The following is a 20,656-nucleotide window of genomic DNA, read 5'->3' on the forward strand; positions in this document are numbered from 1 at the left end:
GGATAGTACCATGAGCATCTGATTCAGCCTTGGATGACATATTCTAAAGGAGAGAAGAATGAGTATGAAGATCCTCACAACAAATGGAAGGAGTGGGAGAGTCTGATCTGTCAAAGGAGACTTTGGGTAGAAGTCTTTCAAGTATCTAAAGAGTAGAAGTGTTAGTGTACCCCCAAACCAACATGCTCTAAATGGATTCTGCCATCTACTGAGAAAGCATATTCTTTCTTAGTATGAAAGAACTTTGATAGTGTGCACAGAGAAGGGTAGTTTCTCAAAGAAATATCACAGTTAGCCATCCTCTCCTGAGTAAATGTCCAGCCAAACAGGTTTCACCCAAAGGGAGGCTGTTGAGGCCTGAGAATTTGCCCCAAGTTTAAGGAACCTCTTGGCAGGAAACCATAGGAGAAGATTTGGGGTAAGTGAGGTAGTCGGGCTGTTTCTTCCTTCCCTCAACTTCTACAGCTGCCACCTGCGGCCCATGCAAAATGCTCCTGTGGCAGGAGCACGTGGCACACTCACGGTAATTATGGACCCCGGGGCTAGGGAGCACAGCTCTGCAGGCTGCGTGTGAAAACAAGCACACCTGTGTCTCGAGGGGAGGGGTAAAGTCCAAAGAGGCAGCACAGGGAGGCGGACCTCTTTGAGGCGAGCCCACACGGAAAGGAGAACGCCAGAGAAATGCGGAGGGAAAGCTGGCCTGTCCCTTGACTCAGCATTAAAGGCCTGTGGAAATCTACCAAAGGCCCCAAAAGTGCCTTCTCTGTGAGAACTGACAGTAAACCTACCTGGCCTGGGATGGTTGCCAAACAGAAGGCGCCAGGGATGCAAGAAGCAAAATCAGTACAGATCAAGGTAACAACTGCCATTGTCAGCATCCCTTGGTGTCTCTAGCCCAAGTCCCTTCTAAATGACTCTTTGCGTGCTAGCTCCACCTGTCTCTTTCCCTGTGCCCCAAGCCCCTGGTGCCAGTCCAAAGCCATGAAGCAAGCCCACCCTCCTTCATGTCTGCTCCCGCCGTCCTCTCCCCCAAGTCTTCTCTGCTCAACTCCAGGCTTCTTTAGGTGGGGCAGGACCGGGCACCTCCCTTTTCAGAGATAGGGCGGCTCCCTAACAGGGGGCTGGGGAGAGAGGACGTCTGTTCATTCTCAGACTCCGAGCAACAAGACTTGGGCCTGCGAATGGAGCTTCACCAACACTTCCTAGCAGCGCGTCAGAGCTGTAAAGACCAAGGAACACCTTGCTCGGGAAAGCGTGGACTTTCTGTCCTTGAGGCTCTTGTAGACGGGTTGGTGATGGGTGAACACAACCAACAGCTGAGTACGCAGTACGGGCCAGTGCTGTGTTGAGAACTGTGTCTGTCTTACTTCAGCCTGTTAATGCCCACGGTGTAGGCGTTATCTCCCCGTTATTACAGTCGAGGGAACTGGGTAAAAAGAGGTCTGGTAACTTCTCCAACAAAGTGGGCCGGGGATTCCGACCTGTCCTAACCAACTCTAAAGCTAGCACGTTTAGTGATCAGCGGGGCTCAGGGGTGCTTTGGATCAAGAGGCGCATTGAGGTCCTTTGCCCTTGGAGATTCCGTTTGCGGCGAAAAGACGCCTCCCCGCAGCCCAGGGAAAGGGCGAGGGCACGCGGCGGAGCGTGCTGAGGTGTCCTGCTGAGGGGCCCGGCTACCGTAGGTCTGGGGGTAGACGGGAGCCTAAAGGACTCGGAGGGGTGGCCAACTTGCGTCACCCCATCTTGCAACGACTGTGGTCCTGTACTTCAAAGTTCCTCAGACCCACGCGAGGGACAGAGGCGAAGGGCCACAGTGCCGCTCAGCTACCGCGGCGTACCCAGCGCGCTTCGCCGCGGCCGGGTTCTGCGGGGGAACGGCAGAACGGAACAGCGCGCCGGTCCCTGGCTGGGCACGAGCTGGGGGCGGTGCCGGGGCGGAGGAGGCGGAGGAGGCAGGGAGGGCGGGCGCCGATGCTGCTGCGGCAGTTGCGCGCTGGGATTGCTGCCGTGCGGCGGTGCCGGTGAGTGCGGCGGGACCAGCGGGCGGGAGGGGAAGGAGCGAACGTGCGAAGGAGGGAGGGAGGGAGGGACTGAAGGTGGGAGGGAGCGCGGACGAGCGCGCGACCCGACTGGGGTCGCCAGACCCCGGCCCCACCCGGGCCGCCTCAAGCCTCAGGCCCCTCTCTTCAGTTCCAGCGTCGCCTGCCGCCTGCGCACCGCGGCCTCGCTCGCCGCCCGGTTCCGGGTTGTGCCCCCTTCAGAACTGACCCTTCTTCGTGCTGCGGCGACGCCCCCAGCCCCACGTCACTCTCGCGCCATTGTTTCTCCCTTGTCTGCTGGCGGGGGCCGGCCTCCCTCCAGAGAGCGGCCCTTCGGCTCCTCTGAGCCTGCGTCGCTTCCTTGGCGTCAGCTTCGTGTTCCGCCCCGTTTTCGCTCTCTCTAATAGCGGGCCCTATCCCGCCTCAGACATCACTTGACTGAATTCTGCCTGTTTTTACCAGCCCCTCTACCCCCCAGCGTCGGGCACCCTTTCCTTCCCTGTGGGCCTCCCGCCCCTCTGCGCGTCACCAGCTGAGCCCGGGGCAGCTAGTGGCCCGCTGTGGTAGGATGCGAGGTTGACGGCGTTTTAGTGAGAACCCCAAGAATTTGGAAACTTGATAGCCCACGCGCCAGTTTTGTCGTTTGCACCACTTCCTGGAAAGCCCTTAACGAATCGCAACCCCCGCCACAAAGAAGCTTTTTTCAAATGGCTCCCCAGTGCAGAGCCGGCAGTCCGTTGGCGGTCTGTTCGGTTCCTTTTCCTGGGGGCCCCGGCAGCCGATGAGCGATGAGCTCCGAGAGTGAGTAGCAGCCCTGAGGCCTGAACCTTTAGTTGCTAATCGGTGGCATTTTGGAGATTTGATTCCTTTAGCTCTCAGCTTTTAAAAGGAATAGATCAGACGTGTTGTTTTCCCGGGCTTTTGGCTGAGTGCCCTTAGGTTTGAGGATTGTAAAGTACTGCGTTCTGCTGCGACTACTCATCCTTACAGGGTTCTGAGCGTGCGTGTGTGTCTGTCAGGGTGCAGACAGGTTCGTCATGATTGGATTGTACTTGTTTCATCATGTCTAAATATTGCTCATTTTACCTCTTAAGGCAAGCAGTAAAGTACTAACGAATGTGTGAAGGCGAATGTTGCAGCACTGCCATTCACTGTGGAGGCTTAATGTAATTGAGGTCTTTGGATGATTTACCACAACACTTTTCAACAGTTGGTAGGCTTTTCCAGATGAAGGCATTGAGGCTCGAAGAGTTCAATTAAAGTTCGAGAGGACACCGCTAGTAATATTAAAATCAGAACTCTGCCTGAAATTTTCTGAAATTCATTTTTTTTTTAAAGATTTATTTATTCATACAGAACTGGGGTACAGGCCAGAGGCTCAGGGACGGTGAGAGGCTTCACCAGAGACAGAGTGGGGAGCAGAACAGGCAAATTGACGAAGTACACTGCTGAGGGGAGCAGCGGGCGGGTCAGGAGAGGTCTGGCTCGCCATGTGGTCTCCTCCGGGGCAGGCGGCAGCAGGCGGGAATCGAACTCATGCGGAAGTGGCTTCAGATTCTCAGTGCTGTGCTTTAACCCGCTGCGCCACCAGGGAGGGCCTGAAATTCATTTTTATTGCAAATACAAGTCTCTACATTTCTGCCGTATAGATTGCTGCGTTATTCTCATGAATCCAGAATTTAGATTTTACCAGTTAGTTATCAACTAATCTGTAAACGGGAGTACTGAAGATGGCCCTGCACAGCTTTATTTAGTTCTACGATTTGATTCCGTTGTATGAAAATTAGCAACTGCAAGTTTCCAAAAGTGTAATTGCAGATTCATATGGTTAACGTATGGTATCCTTAAGCCTGGTGAATATCATTGTAGTTTCCTGAAAAAAATCCAAATTACAGTGAAATTTTGAGAGGGGAATGTTCATTTGTCTGGACTGTGTCTAAATATTTTTGAAAGGACATATTGAAAAAAAAAAGATTTATGCATACAAGAACTGGGATGTAGGCCAGAGGTATGGGGCTGTGAGAGGATTCACCAGAGACAGTGGGGAGCAGAACAGGCAGATCTGCTGAAATACATTGCTGAGGGGAGCAGTGGTGAGACAGGATAGTCTGCTGTGCCATGAGGGGAGCAGTGGTGAGACAGGATAGTCTGGCAGGATGAGGATCTGACTCTTTTCTGCAGTGACTGGTGATAGCCTGATAGCTCTGTGTCCTTAACCTCTGCACCACCAGGGAAGCCCTGAAAGGACATATTTTTATAAATGAATTTTTTATTGTCTAACTCTTACCAGGAAACTTAATGCAATGGAATAGTTAAAACAAACAAACCAACTTCCTATCATATGTGACTCTGCTCTTAATCCACTTCTTCACTAATTACAGTTTTTAAAAAAATTGGATTATTTAGGTTTTTTCCCCACTGCCATTCCTTATATCCCGTTGACTCTTTTTCCTCCCCTTCTCTTAATCTTGGAAACCTCACTTCATTTATTAGTGTCCACTAATTTTTGTAACTATTTTACTTTGTTAAATTGTTTGTTATATAAATGTCCAATATTTATCTTTTCATTTCTGACTTTCTTTACATAATTCCTTCAAACTCTGTTTCACTGTATATTTCATCTATACTTTATGAGTGAATAGAATTTATTCCATAGTATGGATATACTGCATCTTTGATCCATTTTTCTACATGTGGGCACCTAATTTATTTCCATGGCCTTGCTACCCTGAGTAATACTGCAGTATATTTTACATAGAGCATGTGATTTTTTTGCTTATGGTCTCATAATCTGTGTAAATGCCCAAGAGTGGGACTGGGTCATACAGTGTTTCCATTTTCCAAAATGGCTGCATTAGCTTACATTCCCAGAAGTGGTGTAAGAGGGTTCCTCTTTTTTTTGAATCCTTTCTAGCACTTCTTGTTGGGGTCTTTTAATATGTGCCAGTCTCACTATAGTGAGATAGCATCTCATTGTATTTTAAAAAATTTTTTTAAATTTATTTTTAAATAATAGTTTACTTTTATTTTACATTTTGTGCCTTTCCCCATCTCAGTTATAATCCCTGTGGGCTTCCCACCACCAATTCACCCAACTGCCATCACCATAGCCTAGTACACTTCCTCTTTCCCCCCATTTTTGGTCCCAATCCCCACTCCACCTCCATAAAATGTCTCTGGTATATAGTTGTTCATTATTATTATTACTATTTTCTTCCCTGGTCCTTTATATTCCTGCTATGAGTGAAACCATCTGCTATTTTTCCTTTTCTTTCTGGCTTACTTCACTAAGCATGATCCCTTCCAGCTCCATCCATGTGGCTGCAAAAGGCATGTATTTTATTTTTTTTTGGTTACTGAGTAATATTCCATTGTGTATATGTACCACATCTTTTTAATCCAGTCATCTACATTTGGGTTGATTCCATGTATGTCTTCCCTATTGTAAATAAAGCGGCAGTGAAAATGGGGGTGCAGGTGTCTTCTTGAATCAGTGTTTTTGTGTCTTTTGGGTAGACACCTAGGAGTGGGATTGCTGGGTCCTATGGAAGCACCATGGTTAGCAGTTTGAGAAACCTCCAAACAGTTTTCCATAGTGGTTGTACTAGTTTGCATTCCCACCAGCAGTGCAGGAGAGTTCCTTTTTCTTCACATCCTTGCCAACATTTGTTGTTGCTAGTTGTTTTAAGACTTGCAATTCTCACTGGTGTGAGGTGGTATCTCATTGTGGTTTTAATTTGCATCTCCCTTACTGCAAGTGATGTTGAACATTTTTTCATATGCTTGTTGGCTATTTGCATTTCCTCTTTGGAAAAGTCTTTTCTTCTGCCCAGTTTTTGATGGGATTGTTTATTTTTGTTAAGTTTCATCAGTTCTTTGTGACCAATCCTTTATCGCTAGTTTTGTGTGAGAAAATTTTTTCCTAATCTGGGGGATATTTGTTTTTTGTAATGTCTCTCTTGCTGTACAGAAGTTCTTTAACTTGATGTAGTCCATCTCTTTATCCTTTCCTTCACTATTGTTGCATTGGGTGCTGTATCTTCAAAGATGTTACTGAGGTGTATATCGTGTAGTATTTCACCCATCTTTGCTTCCAGGTATTTTATGGTCTCTGTTCTTATATCTAGCTCATTGTATTTAAAAAAATTTTTAAAGATTTATTTATTTGTGAGAGTATTCACCAGAGACAGTGGGGAGCAGAACAGGCCAACTGACGAAGCACACTGCCGAGGTGAGCAGAGGGCAGATCAGGAGAGGTCTGCAGTGCTATGTGGATCACCTCTGGGGCGGGGATCAAACTCACACTGAAGTGGCTTTTTAGCTTCTTAGTGCTGTACTTTAACCTGCTGTGCCACCAAGGAGGGTCTGCTCATTGTACTTTTGACCTACATCTCCCTTATACATTTTCCTGCTTTGGTGAATTGTCTGTTCAGATCTGCTGCCCATTTATTAATTGGGTGATTTTTTAAATTATTGAATAAGTTTTTTTTTACATTGGATTTTAACCTTGTTGTGTAATTTGTAAAATAATACCTCATTTAGTGAGATTTTTTTTAATCTACTTATATTTTCTTTTACTGTATTCAATTTTTTTGAGGTAGTCCTAATTGTTTATTTTTGCTTTTATTTCCCTTGCCATAAGGGTCTAATTTCCAAAAAGATCTTTATCATTGATGTCATGAATCTATTGCCCATGTTTTCTCCTATGTATTTTAGTGTCTCAGGTCTTATACCTAAGTCTTTAATTAAAATAAGATTTACTTTGTGCATGGAGTTGGTGTTCCAACTTCATTCTTTTACATGTGGCCATCTAGGCTTTTTTTTTTTTTTTAGTAGAATCTTTTTATTCAGGAAAAACCACAAAGACAACAAAAATTTTTCCAGCACACACAGAAGGAGATGGGTAGATGTCTCTGTCCATCTAGCCCCAGCCCATGTGGTGTTTATTTTTATTTTTTCAGCAATAAGGGGTGTGAGGTAATGGCCTAAAAATAAAAATGGTGTGTGGGAGTGTGAGGTGCAAAAGCAGTGCAGAGTGGTAGGGAAAAGGGACACATGAAGTCAGTACTGGGCATATCTTAGGTGAGAGACTACTTCATAACATTTCTTGTTCATACCACCATGGACACCTTTACCTATCAGCCAGACTAGCACCTTGGCAGTGATGTTGAAGGTGGTGCTTCAACCTGTGCTTTTTATACAAAGATACATGGTAAAATTCTCATCCTGCAGTAGTGAGTCTCTTGATCACAGAATATTTCTGGCTCCCAAGTATCTGCCCATTCACAAAAAAACTTGACTGGTCTTTATCAACCAGGACACTAATCTCAGCAGACATGATGTTGATAAGGTTTTCCTAGGCAAGGCATCCAGACAGAGAGTGAGTCCTTACACACCATGATGCCACATCCTGACAGGTCCTGCCTTGCTTGAGTTTGTCAGTGTGGGCATTCCATTCAGCCATGGCACTGGGGCTGCTCTTGGCACAGGTGTTGGTTGGGCTGTAGGCTGTTCTTGGGCTTCTTTCAGTACCATTTGTTAAAAGAGAATCTCCCAGTTGTGTATGGTTGTGACTCCTTTATCATGAGTTAACTATTGATATTTATCATTTTTGAGCTTTCTGTTTTGTTGATCTCTATTTTTATTCCAGTACCTTTTTTTTAAAAGTTATTTATTTATGCACACAAGAACTGGGGTATAGGCCAGAGGTGTGGGGAGCAGAACAGGTAGATCTACTGAAATAAACTGCTGAGAGAAGCAGCAGGCAAGACAGGAAAGCTCTGCTACACCATGTGGGTCACCTCCCTGGCCAGGGATCAAACTCATGCTCCAGTGACTGCAGATAGCTTCATAGTTCTGTGCTTTAACAAACCCTTACAACACAAGGGAGGCCCAGGTATTTATTTTAATAAATTGACTTTCTACTTCTCCCACAAAAAGATGGGTATAATCCTAGGTTTTTTTTTAACCTGTTACTTTACAGTAACAGATTGCTTGCTGCATTTGCATTTGTTCAGGTGATGGGGACATTGGTGCTGGCGAGGAGTAATAGGTGGGAAGGTGCCACACCAAAAGGTCGCCTCCAGAGAATATCCTGGGTTCAAGCATTCTGTAGTGCTGTGAGTACCAGAATTAAGTGGTGAGGAACCTCTACTCTAGGCCACTTCTTGCTAAAATATCTAATATAGTCTCATGTTAGTTTCAGCCTTTAAATTGAGTTTGAATGCTGTACTAGGTGAGGACTATAGTTGTGACAGGGCCACACAAAGTGAGTAGGATTCTTGGCTTAATGTAATATTTTGCTAATGTTTCAACTTCAGGAATTGTTTCGCTCAGCTTTTTAATTGTGGAGTCATTCTGGGGGTGTATGTATATTATTAAGTTCAGGTACTTAAGCTCCGTTTAATGAAGAATAGTCATTACTGTCTTGGTTTTGGCCCTGGGTTTCCTAGTAGTACAACCTCAGGCTGCAAATAGTAGCCTCTTTGAGAAGATACCAATGATATGGTATGGCTCTCTCAGTGAGTTAGGGGAACTAGTAATCATCACTGTGCAACATTATTATCATAGCTCTCCAGGAGTCATTCGTGTCATTCATGCCAGCTCTGTGTACACCTTCTCCAGTGCAGTGATGGGTCCCTACAGTCTCTGAGTGCATTTGAGTCCCTTAGCCATAGCTAAGGGGATCTATACAGCAACTACCATGCCAAGTAGCGGATTGCATTGCTCTGATTTGGCAGCAAACACAATTTGATTTTTCCTACCCCTTTCTCTTGCATCTTGGCTACTGATGTATGTGAGTCATTTATCTTTCAAGGGTTGTTGACTTTGTTTTGTTGTAAATTGGTTGTGAATATGTGGTAGAGGTGAATCTGATGGATTTACTCTGCCACCATTTCCTATAAAATTTTTTTTGTATAGTTAATAATGGCTATATACATACTGTTTTTAATTTTTCTTTCATATTTCTGGCATGTCCATGTCATCCAGATAATTCACCCACTTTTTATTTGTAGAGACTCTTGACATTTTTTTTTTTAAATGTCCCCTGTAGTAACCTGGCACACAGGCTCTCAATCAATTTTTATTGAATGAATGCCATATTTTGTTCTGTTTAGACAACCTTTTGTTCTAAGTCCTGGTGTTGAAACATTAACAAAATATTACAGTAAGCCAAGGATCTTACTTTTGAACTAAGAGTAAGATTTCACAAAGATGTTAAAAGGAACTTGTGCGATATCCTTGCATTTTCAGCCTTACATAGGAATTAGCTTCTGGAAAATGAAGAGCTTTAAGTGTAGAGGTTTAGGATTTTATTTATATCTGCCTGTGTCAAGACTGTAGCTCAAGGAAATGGGGGATACAGCATAAGTTTCAGCCTCAATAAAGATTACATAGAGATAGGAGCTGACAGTATATATACTGTCATGTATCTTATGTTTGGAAGTGTTAATATGCCGTAAAGCAAAAAATAAAGAAGGGTGGGTAGATACCAAGTAATTTGTGTTAGGTAGGTAAGTTTTTTTTTTTTTTTTTAAAGATTTATTTATTCATATAGAAATGGGGTACAGGCCAGAGATGTAAAGGGTGAGAGGATTCACCAGAGACAGAGTGGGGAGCAGAACAGGCAGATCGACGAAGTACACTGCTGAGGGGAGCAGCGGGCGGGTCAGGAGAGGTCTGCCTCGCCATGTGGATTTCCTCTGGGGCAGGCGGGAATCGAACTCATGCGGTAGTGGCTATAGCTTCTTAGTGCTGTGCTTTAACCTGCCGCGCCACCAGGGAGGGCCCTAGGTAGGTATGTTTTTATTTCACTAGTTGGAAGTTGTTTACTTCCACGTCACTTTTATGTGCAAACTGTGAATGTTGGCCTTTGACAGGAATGTAAAATACTAGCAAAGGCAAATTTCCAGTTAAAATTATGAAATAAAAAATGAACAAAACTTTATCATGAGCTATTTAAGAGAAAAGAGAAGCATTTAACATAAATTTTCTTGGTTTCACTTGCTTGCCTGTCAAGGATTATATGTAAAGTGCCCACTTATAATATTAGCAGGTGTATGTATAGGTGAACTGTATGGTTTAATTTTTCTTTTTCCATAAAGTTTAGTATGTATAATGAAAACTAAAATAAATTTCAGGTTGGTGGGAAAATTTGAAGAAACCATTCAGAATTATCCTTTCCAGTTGTTTCAGAGAAGTATTCAGTATTTTTAGAATGAAAATGATTAATTGTAAAACAAAAATATCAAGTTTCAGACATTACAAATTCCAATGATGTGGTTAATAAAACACTGAGTGTTTATTACCCTGTACATTGGCACATTTATTCCTTAAAAAAATTTTTTTAATAAGATTTATTTTTGCAAACAGAACTGGGTGATAAGCCCCAGGTGCAGGGGCAGTGAGCAGATTCACCAGACACAAAGTAGGGAGCAGAACAGGCAGATCCACTGAAATACACTACTGAGGGGAGCAGTAGGCCTACAGGAAAGGTCTGCTGTGCTTATGTAGATCACCTCAAGGGCCAGGGACCAAACTCACACTGAAGTGGCTGCAGCTAGCTTGCAGTGCTGAGCTTTAACCCGCTGCACCATCTGGGAGGACCCAAAAAATAAATAATTTGATTGAAATTGCCAAGTGCATTAAACATGTTGCCTGATAGACTTGTGCTATAATTGTGCTTTACTGCTCTTTTCCAAGTTTACTGGAATTTCTGACATGGACTAAAAGATCATTTTTTAAAAGATTCATTAATTATGCATACAGAACTGGGGTACAGGCCAGAGGTATATGAGAAGTGAGAGGATTCACCAGAGACTGAATAGGGAGCAGAACAGGCAGATCAATGAAGTACACTGCTGAGGAGAGCAGTGGGTGACTCAGGAGAGGTTTGCTGCACTATGTGGGTCACCTCAGGGGCTGGGGCTGCTGCCAACTTGCAGTACTGCACCTTAACCGTTGCGCCACCAGGGAGGGCCAAAGATATATTTTGAAATGTCTTACCTTACAATTTTACTTTTTGTTTCCTGTTTTTCAGCAGTTGCCTTGAGCTGTTGGGGCAATTGTCTTAGGGGAGGGTGATTTTAGTGGATAAGAAAACTATGTTTTGTCCGTGAAATATTTTAAAAGAGTAAAATTACTATATATATGTTTGAATCAGCTGTAATTACTTTTTATACTACATATTTTACATTGAAATAAAGAATGATCTAACTGTACTATTGAGCTTTTCCATCAAAATTAGTCATAGCTATCTTGCTGAAAAATCTACTCTTTAAGCTTGACTGTAGATAGATGGCAGCTGAAATGTTTGTTTATAGCATCTTTTTTTCTAGACGATAAAGAATCAGCATCATTAATTTCATTGTCACTGTGAAATATATTTAAACTTTAGATGGACTGATTTGGAGAAGCTTTGTGGATAGTTTAAAATTCATAGTAACACTAAGATGTGTGTTAGATAAAATTGTAGGAAAATTGCTATATGAGGAATTTTCTCAAGATTACTTTGCATACCAGATATTTCAGGAAATTCTCACTCCTGTACCTTGACATAACTGTATATAGACTTCATAGCAGATTTTATCCTGTCTCAGCTGTAACGTTTAATTATTTTTATATTTTTAATTGACTAAAATTTTATGACTTTTTAAAAAAATTTATTTATGCATGAAGAACTGGGGTGCAGGTCAGAATTGTGGGGAGGTGAGAGGATTCACCAGAGATACAGTGGGCAGCAGAACACGTGACTCTATTAAGATATACATACTCCTGGGGTGAGCAGAAGGTGAGAGAGGAGAGGTCTGCTGCACCCTGTGGGGATTAGCTCCCTGGCTGGGGATTGAACTCATACTGCAGTGGCTGTAGATAGCTTCATAGTGCTGAAACTTAACCCCTTGTGCCACCAGGGAGGCCCCATGCATTCAGTATGTTTTAACAGGTTATTATGTCATGCACTTTGCAGATTAGTTTTTCTAATGTTTTTTAAAAATCAGATCTCACTATATAGGTACCAATGTTATGTTATTACTAATTTTTCTTTTCTAGAATCCAGCATACAGTTAAAATGACCACCTCTTGGAGTGATCGGTTACAAAATGCAGCAGATATGCCTGCTAACATGGATAAGCATGCCTTGAAAAAATATCGGCGAGAAGCCTATCATCGGTAAGTATTAAGTCTGTTTCATTCTCAGTACAACTATATGAAGTGGATGCATATTATCTTTATTTTGCAGATAATGAAATTAATGTGCAGAGAAGGTAGGCACTTTGAGATCATAGCACTAATACTGGTTCAAACACAGTTAACCCAGGCTTTCAATGATACTGTACTGCTGTTGTTGGTTGCTACTTGCTTAAAAAAAATTCTTTGTAAAAGTGTCTTTTTAGCTCTTCTGCCCATTTTTTGATGGGGTTGTTTATTTTTGTTGAGCTTCATCAGTTCTCCATATATTTTTGTGATCAGTCCTTTATCACTACTTTTGTGTGAGAAAATGTTTTCCCAATTAGTGGGCTGTCTGTTTTTTTGTAATGTCTCTTTTGCTGTACAGAAGCTCTTTAACTTGATGTAGTCCCATCTATTTATCTTTGCCTTCACTATTGTGGCGTTGGGTGCTCTGTCTTTAAAGATGTCGCTGAAGTGTATGTCCGAGGGAAGTGCACGGGATTATGGTGATGGCACACTGGTGACATGGTGATGGGAAACCCACGGGGATTACAATTGAGATGGAAAAAAAATGTACAAAATGATGTAAAAATAAACTGTTATAAAAAAAATTAAAACACATTAAAAAAAATTCTTGCTACTACTTTTATCTGCTAATGGAAGATTTGACAACAGAAGTTTTCAACTGCTGGAAAATTGCACCTTTAGTAAGAGTGAGGTTCTAAATTGTCATTTACCACAATGATCATAATTTTTATCTTTTTAAAAAATTTATTTATTTATGCACTCAAGAACTGGGGTATAGGCCAGAGGTGTAGGTGAGAAGATTCACCAAAGACAGAGTAGGTTGCAGAATAGGCAGATCTACTGAAATAGACTGTTTATGGGAGCAGTGGATGGGACTGAAGAGTACAGGAGACTTCTGCTGCACTGTGTGGGCCAGCTCCTTGGCCAGGACCTAAATTGTTCTTCTGTGGCTGCTGATAGCTTGATAGTGCTGAGACTCAACCCCTTGTGCCACTTGGGAGGCCCTGATTATAATTTTTAAATTTTAAAACTATACCTTCTGATTACTGTGTGTTAGGTTGAATGTGGATGATTCTTTTATTAGCAACTTTTTTTATATTGATTGAGACTTAAAATTTTCTCTAAAATTTTACATTGAAAGTTTAAAATGTATTTTCAGTTTGCCACTTTAATAGTGTTAATTATAACTTCTATATCTTAAGTAGCAAACATACTTGGAAGTAGGTACCACATTAAGAAAACATTTTTTTTTTTTAAAGATTTATTTATTTATTTGTGCATACAGAACTGGGGTACAGGCCAGAGGCTCAGGGGCGGTGAGAGGCTTCACCAGAGACAGAGTGGGGAGCAGAACAGGCAGATCTACGTAGTACACTGCTGAGGGAAGCAGCGGGCGGGTCAGAAGAGGTCTGGCTCGCCATGTGGTCTCCTCCGGGCAGGCGGCAGGCGGCAGGCGGGAATCGAACTCATGCGGAAGTGGCTTCAGATTCTCAGTGCTGTGCTTTAACCCGCTGCGCCACCAGGGAGGGCCAAGAAAACATTTTTTAGACAGAAATTAAAAGTTTGTGATTTCAGTGAGTTTACAGGATAGAAAAATATGGGTCCTATGAGAACTATCTCTGCCTTTCATCCTATGGAAACTAGGAATATGAAATAATGCTGGTGTACTGGTAGTGCTAAAAAGTTGCATGGGAACTATGAGAAGTCGGGAACAATTTGTAAATATTTGTTTCTGGGCTAGAGGAGAGAAGAAATACTACTTTTTAAATTATAATAGTTTTTTACATCATTTTATGCCTTTTTCCTTCTTAATTGTAATCTCCATGGACTTACAATCACCAGTTCACTTGTGTGTTATCACCATAGTCCGGTGCACTCACTGCTAACCCCATTTTTGATCTCATTCCTCACTCCACCCCTGTAAAATGTCTCTGTTATATAGTTGTTCATTATTACTATTTTTGCACCCCTGTTCTTTATGCTTCTGTTGTGAATAAAGCCATCCGGTAATTTTCTTTTTCTTTCTGGCTTAGGAAATACTACTTTTAACTCTTAAAGGAAAGATGGTTAAACTAGTTAGTTTATACAAATACATTTTTTTTTATTTATTCGTACAGAACTGGGGTACAGGCCAGAGACATGGAGGGTGAGAGGATTCACCAGAGACAGAGTGGGATACAGAACAGGCAGATCGACTAAGTACACTGCTGAGGGGAGCAGCGGGCGGATCAGGAGAGGTCTGCCGCGCCATGTGGTCACCTCTGGGGCAGGCGGGAATCGAACTCATGCCGAAGTGGCTTTAGCTTCTCAGTGCTGTGCTTTAACCCGCTGCGCCACCAGGGAGGCCACAAATACATTTTTTTTAACTAGACAAAAAAAGTGATTTCATTTCTAGCATATAAGAAAGCTATGTCAGAATTAGGTAACATATTAGTATTTTGGTAATAGTTACTGTATTATAATTACTTTTTAGAAACTTACCACAGTATTAATATTTACATTTTGAAAAATTAATGTAATATCAGAATATAAGTAGTACTTGTTCTGTATTATAATTTTTTTGTAATTGTTATATTAAGTAGTCTAATGGGCCCTCCCTGGTGGCACAGCAGGTTAGAGCACAGCACTAAGAAGCTACTTTAGCATGAGTTCGATCCTGGCCCCAGAGGTGACCCACATGGCGCGGCAGACCTCTCCTGACCTGCCCGCTGCTCCCCTCAGCAATGTACTTTGTTACCCGGCCTGTCCTGCTCCCCACTCTGTATCTGGTGAATCCTCTCACCACCCCTGCACCTCTGTATGCACAAATCTTTTTTAAAAAGTAGGCTAAAATCAAGTTAAAAACTGAATTCCAAAAGGAAAAGTTTTTATTTTCAAATCAATCAATTATGATATATGCAAACTTTTGTCTTTTGTAGGTTAAAACCATAATTTCTTGTTAAACTGTGTCACATTCTTGGAAGAATGCAAAGGGTGAAATACACTAATTTTTGTATCTGAGTTTAAAACATAGGTGTTGCTTCTTCGAAAATTCCCAATCTTTTATTCTGCCTTTTTTTTTTTTTTAACTTGTTATTGGGATACTCAATGTCTACATTTGATTTGGTCAAATCAGTTTTTAAGTTTTCATCATCCAGAACAATTGTAAATACTTGTTGAACAGGTTGAATGACACCCTCACGCAATGGGAATCATCCTTTTTCATTAATGTTACCCAGATCTCCTGGAGCTCAAGAATATAACTTAAATGAAATAGATGGGCTAATAACAGCGCTCTCTCTCTGGGCAAGGTAGAATCTTGATTCCATTGTAGGCAGTAGTCCCATTTACCTTTTATGACCTCTACAAGTTTTCTGTTTTGATCACTTAGTTGGTACAAAGCTACTGCAGAAAGAAAAGTAAAACATATACCAGTGGTATATGTCAAGAAATCAAAAACTTAGATTGTTTTTGTATGTAATTTTAACTATCCAAGATCTACAGGTAATATACATAACTGATTTTATCTAATTTAAGAAATGTAAATGTCAAGTCAGATACAGAATGTTTATGATACACTGGACCTAGAAGATTAGTTAACATCACAAAATAGAAGATTATGAACTGGGAACATTAGTGAAGAGGGCAAGATCCAAGGTTATCATGATGCTTAAATTAGTTTCAAGCCATGAAATGCAGTAAAATAGCTGGAGTCAGAAGACTGGATTTAGGTTTTGTGATACTGACAGTGTGGAGAAGCCAGTTATTCTCTCTGTGTGGCTGGTTATTCATCTGTAAAGTAATGGAATTAAATAGGAAGATCTCTGAGGTTTCTTTCAACTGGAAAAAAAATCTATGGTTAATAAAATGTTGCTTTGAACTTAATTTCTAACTCATTGCTTACTTGTGAGCTTATGATTCATATTGAATGTTAGTCTTTAATCAACTGATTCACACGTGAAAAATAAGCAAGCATTTACTGAACCAAAACTACAGTGATTTCATCTCTCATGGCAATTCTGTGTGTGTGTTTATTCAAAGGAAACAAAGTATTTCATAACAAGATTGTTTAATCCTATTAAATAGAAACATCTGCTGATAGTGGCATTTCTAGATGTCTAGATTTTGGTTATTACTTAGAGACTTGAAAAAATAAAAACATTTATGAAGGTATGAAGACTCTTAATGAATCATTAGGTACAAATGATCCTTTGCAACATGTGACATGTTGCTGGGTATGGGTGGGAACAATGTTTTTGTGTATATTTGTAAATAATACATTTAACATGCAGTTCAAAAGGTATTATGTTAGTGTTTTATACTTTCTGTTCAATTATTTGCTTGGTCTTTAGTGCTATAAAATTATATTTGATTATGATGTAATTTTATCAGTGGAAACAAAGGCTGGAATTATGCAATGAAGCAAAAGCATTTAGTAAACATCAGGGGTCCTAATTGTATATTAGAATATGTTATAGCCTGAGTATAGTACTGACTCATTTGGAATGATACTTCCTGGAAGATTTTAGACAGGCTCTGCACCCTACATTTTTTGTGTAGTAGAGTGCAACCTGAAATAATAGCGAAAACAGAAAAAGCATCTCAGAGGAGTTCAATTTTTACATCATTTAAGGCTTTTTTTAAATTATGGTAACTGCACACAACAAAACTGATCTTTACCATTTTTACATGTATAGTTCAGTGGTATTTAATACATTGTTGGACAACCATCTCCACCATTTACCCTGTAACTCATCATTTTGTAAAAGTGAAACTGTCAAAACAATAATTCCCAGTTTTCCCTTTTCTTTAGCCCCTGGCAATCACCAGGTAATACTCATAATGTTATTGGAATACTCATAATGTCTTTATATTCTTGTCTTTATGATGGTGACTTCATCTAGTTGGAATTACTCAGTATTTGTTTGATGGACTTAGTTCATGTAGCATAATGTAATCAAGACTCATCCATGTTGTAGAACACTGTACAATTTCCTTTCAGTATTAAAAATTGGGTTTTTGAGTTCTTAAATAGGATTTGCTTTCATTAGTTAAAATTTCAACTAAAAGCCATGTAGAAGAAATTTAAATTTTCTAGCTAAGCCAATTTGTAGTAGACTATTCTGTTTCTAGGATTATGTCACAATAGTTGGTAATTTACCAATGGTTAAAATAGATAGAATGTATGTGGTGCTTTAGAATGCCCTTTCAGAAAAAGCTAAATAACTTTTTGAAAAAGATTTTATTTATTCATAAAGAACTGGGGTACAAGCCAGAGGTGCAGGGGTGGTGAGAGAATTCACTAGAGACAGAGTGGAGAGCACTCTGAAGATACTAATCGATGAAATACACTGTTGAGGGGAGCAGCGGGCGGTTCAGGAGAGGTCTGCCAGGCCACAGGGATCACCTCTGGGGCTGAGGATCCAATTCTGTGAAGCAGCTGCAGCTAGCTTGCAGTGCTGTGTCCTTAACTCATTATGCTACCAGGGAGGGCCCCTAAATAACTTTTAAATCAAATTTTAATTGATTTGCTATTCATTTACACAACTATCAATATATAATTTTGTTTACAGTACAACTATAATTTTGAGAGTATGGCTATAATTTTGAGAGTATGGCTTAACAAGTTCAGCTTTTTTTTTTCTTAATGTTAGTTTAAATTTTAATATGCAAATGATGAGCATGTGTCATTATTAAGGAACTGGCCTTCAGGATATATGACTGCAGTTGTCATTCTTGCATCCAGCCTGAGGGTAATCTTAGACGGAACACTTCATTGGAATATATTTTGTTAAATGGTGAAAACACAGGCTGAACTGTTCACATGTTGTAGTGTTACAGGGTAGCCCAGAGTGGATTGGGCTGCCTGTCTGTGGGGCCTCACCCTTGCACTCAAAATTCTGTTACACTGCAGGCACACACAAAAGGCTCAATAAAGGGTTTATTTACAAAATGGGAAAGGAATAGGAAACAACCCAGGGAAAGAGCAGGATACAAAGTAACTGGAATACCTTACCACTTGGCTGACTGAAAACACGGAGTGACCGGGTCTAGAGAGCCATTTCCTGAGCCAGAGAGCAAGAAGAGACTCAATCGGGCCCTATTTATCCCCCAAAGGTCCCAGAATTCCTGCTAGCTCCGCCCTTGCGTCCTCCCAGTTCTCTCCCTGGTACTACTGGGAGTTGTAGTTTCCAATCATTGGAGTAGGGGATAGAGTCCAGAAAGCTGGAGTAGGGGTTGGGGTCCACAAGACTCTGCAGAGTTCCTTTAATCTGAAATAATTTTTTAAAATTGGAACTCCAAAGCTATGCTAGTCTTCCTTTCTTGTTGAATAATAATACTATAGTCAAAATAATTTATTTTTATTTAAGAACTAAAAAGGTGTAACCAGCAGGCTGAAGCCATGGATTGTTGGTGATAGTGTCTCTTCTCAGGGGATTGCTGGTGAAGACAAATAGCCTCAGGGATAATGTTAAAAGTATCTGATTTGAGGAAGGGCTTCCTTGAAGAGGAAATAGAAGGCATAGGGGCTTGAGAGGGAGAGAAGGAGGGTGTTTGGTTGATCTGGTCTTCAGGTTTGAGTTGTTTCAGCATTTTGGGGGCCAGTGGATGGCATCCTCCAAGACTCGGCTGATCTTGTAGAAGTCAGCTGAGGACTACTGAAGAGGCCTCCATGAGCCAGCCTTGGAGAGGAAGCCACTGAAACAGTTCCTGGGTTTGCTGTGAAACTGCCTGGCAAAGCTGGATGAGTGAGGCCTTTTGTTGGCTTAATGCTGTGACTGCCATCCCGAGAGTCGCTTGTCTGGTGCTGTGCTGAAGCATCCTGCAGCTCCTGGAGCATCTCTTGTTGACTTTGTGAGTTGGAACCTGGCCTGGAGTCTGGCTGCTGTGTGCCCTAGGTGGGCAGAGGCAGGAAGATGCCATCTTATTCATGTAGCATGTTTGGGAGAGGAGCTGCACGTCCTCAGTGGCTGGAGAGGCCATCATAATGGTCTTTGTGCAGGACAGTACTGGACAGGACTTTTGCTAAAGTAAAAGCCATTATTGGCCTTAGTGACTCGTTTGCCCCATTTGTTAAATAAATTCCTTTATTTCCTTCCTAAGCCTGAGCAGTCTGGCAATTGTGCTCATGGATAAAGAACCTAGATAGTATTTGGTAAAGTATTTGGGTAGCAGAGCCTTGGCCAGTTTAAGGTCCCCAATCATCTGGTATCAGAGACTTACTTGCATACATATACAAAAATTATTTTGTTGTGTCTGTAGCTTGGCACAATAGTAGAATCAGAAGTGCAGGGGCAGTGAGAGGTTTCACCAGAGACTGAGTGGGGAGCAGAACAGGCTGGCTGATGAAGTACACTGCTGAGGGGAGCAGTGGTCAGGAGAGGTCTGCCATGCCATATGGATCACCTCTGGGGCGGGGATCGAACTCATGCTTAAGTGGCTTCAGCTTTTTTAGTGCTGTGCTTTAACCTGCTGCGCCACCAGGGAGGGCTTTTTTTTTTTAAGACTTTAAATAAAAAGCATATGTTCATTTTATGCAGAGAGATCAGGTTGACAAATTTTTACTTATTTTTTAACCAGTTATAAATTGTATCTTTTTAGTTGTATCTTCAGTCAAGCTGAATTACTCTTTTAGCATGCACTCAAAATATTGAAATAGATAAACTTTCAATAGCCTTCTTTTAAAAGATTGATTTATTTATGCATATAATAACTGGGGTACAGGTCAGGTGTAGGGGGTGAGAGATTTCACCATGGACAGAGTAGGGAGCAGAACAGACAGGTGTACTGAAATGTACTGCTGAGGGAAACAGAAGGTGAGTCAGGAGATGGAACTGGTGCTACAGTGACTGTGAAGAGCTTCATAGTGTTGTGTTTTGACCTCTTGCACCACTGGGAGGGCCGTCAATAGCCTTTTTTTTTTTTAAGATTTATTTTTTTTTATGCATACAGAACTGGGGTAGAGGCCAGAGGTGCAGGGATGGCGAGAGGATTCACCATAGACAGAGTAGGGAGCAGAACAGGCAGGTGTACTGAACTATACAGCTGAAGGGAGCAGCGGGCAGGGCCAGGAGAGAGGTCTGCTGCACCATGTGGATCACCTCCAGAGCAGCGATCGAACTCATGCTAAAATGGCTTCAGCGACCCAGTGCTGTGCTTTAACCTGCTGCGCCACCAGGGAGGCGTTTTATAAATTTATCAATAGCCATTTTGTAAATTGAAAATCATGTGGAAAATGCAGTTCTCCAAGGAATGCCAAGAAGCCACGATCCTTAAATAATGCACAGGTGGCATATATCTTGTCAGAATAAGAAGGGAGTATCAGAACTGTGTTAAATTTTTTGTTAGTAAATCATTTGATACTTCATGTTTTATATTCTTTTGGCATGTCAAATGAGGATTCAGGGACTGTTTGGATTTTTTTTTTTTTTTAAAGATTT

General features: G+C 41.5%; 1 protein-coding gene across 4 annotated transcripts in view; it reads left to right on the top strand.

The window, feature by feature from the left end:
• NT5C2 (5'-nucleotidase, cytosolic II) overlaps nt 1-20,656 on the top strand; it is a 107,824-nt gene that overhangs the window by 29,637 nt on the left and 57,531 nt on the right. The window contains exons 1-2 of one of the 4 annotated variants that reach the window (XM_004680474.2): nt 1,958-2,021; nt 12,090-12,209. In XM_004680474.2, coding sequence (XP_004680531.1) covers nt 1,972-2,021; nt 12,090-12,209 — 170 coding nt within the window. In that variant the 5' untranslated portion in view covers nt 1,958-1,971. Of the gene's footprint in view, nt 1-1,957; nt 2,022-2,719; nt 2,841-12,089; nt 12,210-20,656 lie in introns of those variants that run through there. The other 3 variants (XM_012723570.1, XM_012723571.1, XM_012723572.1) reach the window with 3 other exon arrangements.

This window comes from Condylura cristata, unplaced genomic scaffold, assembly GCF_000260355.1.
Source record: "Condylura cristata isolate star-nosed mole 26May11 unplaced genomic scaffold, ConCri1.0 scaffold00011, whole genome shotgun sequence".
Lineage (NCBI taxonomy): Eukaryota > Metazoa > Chordata > Mammalia > Eulipotyphla > Talpidae > Condylura > Condylura cristata.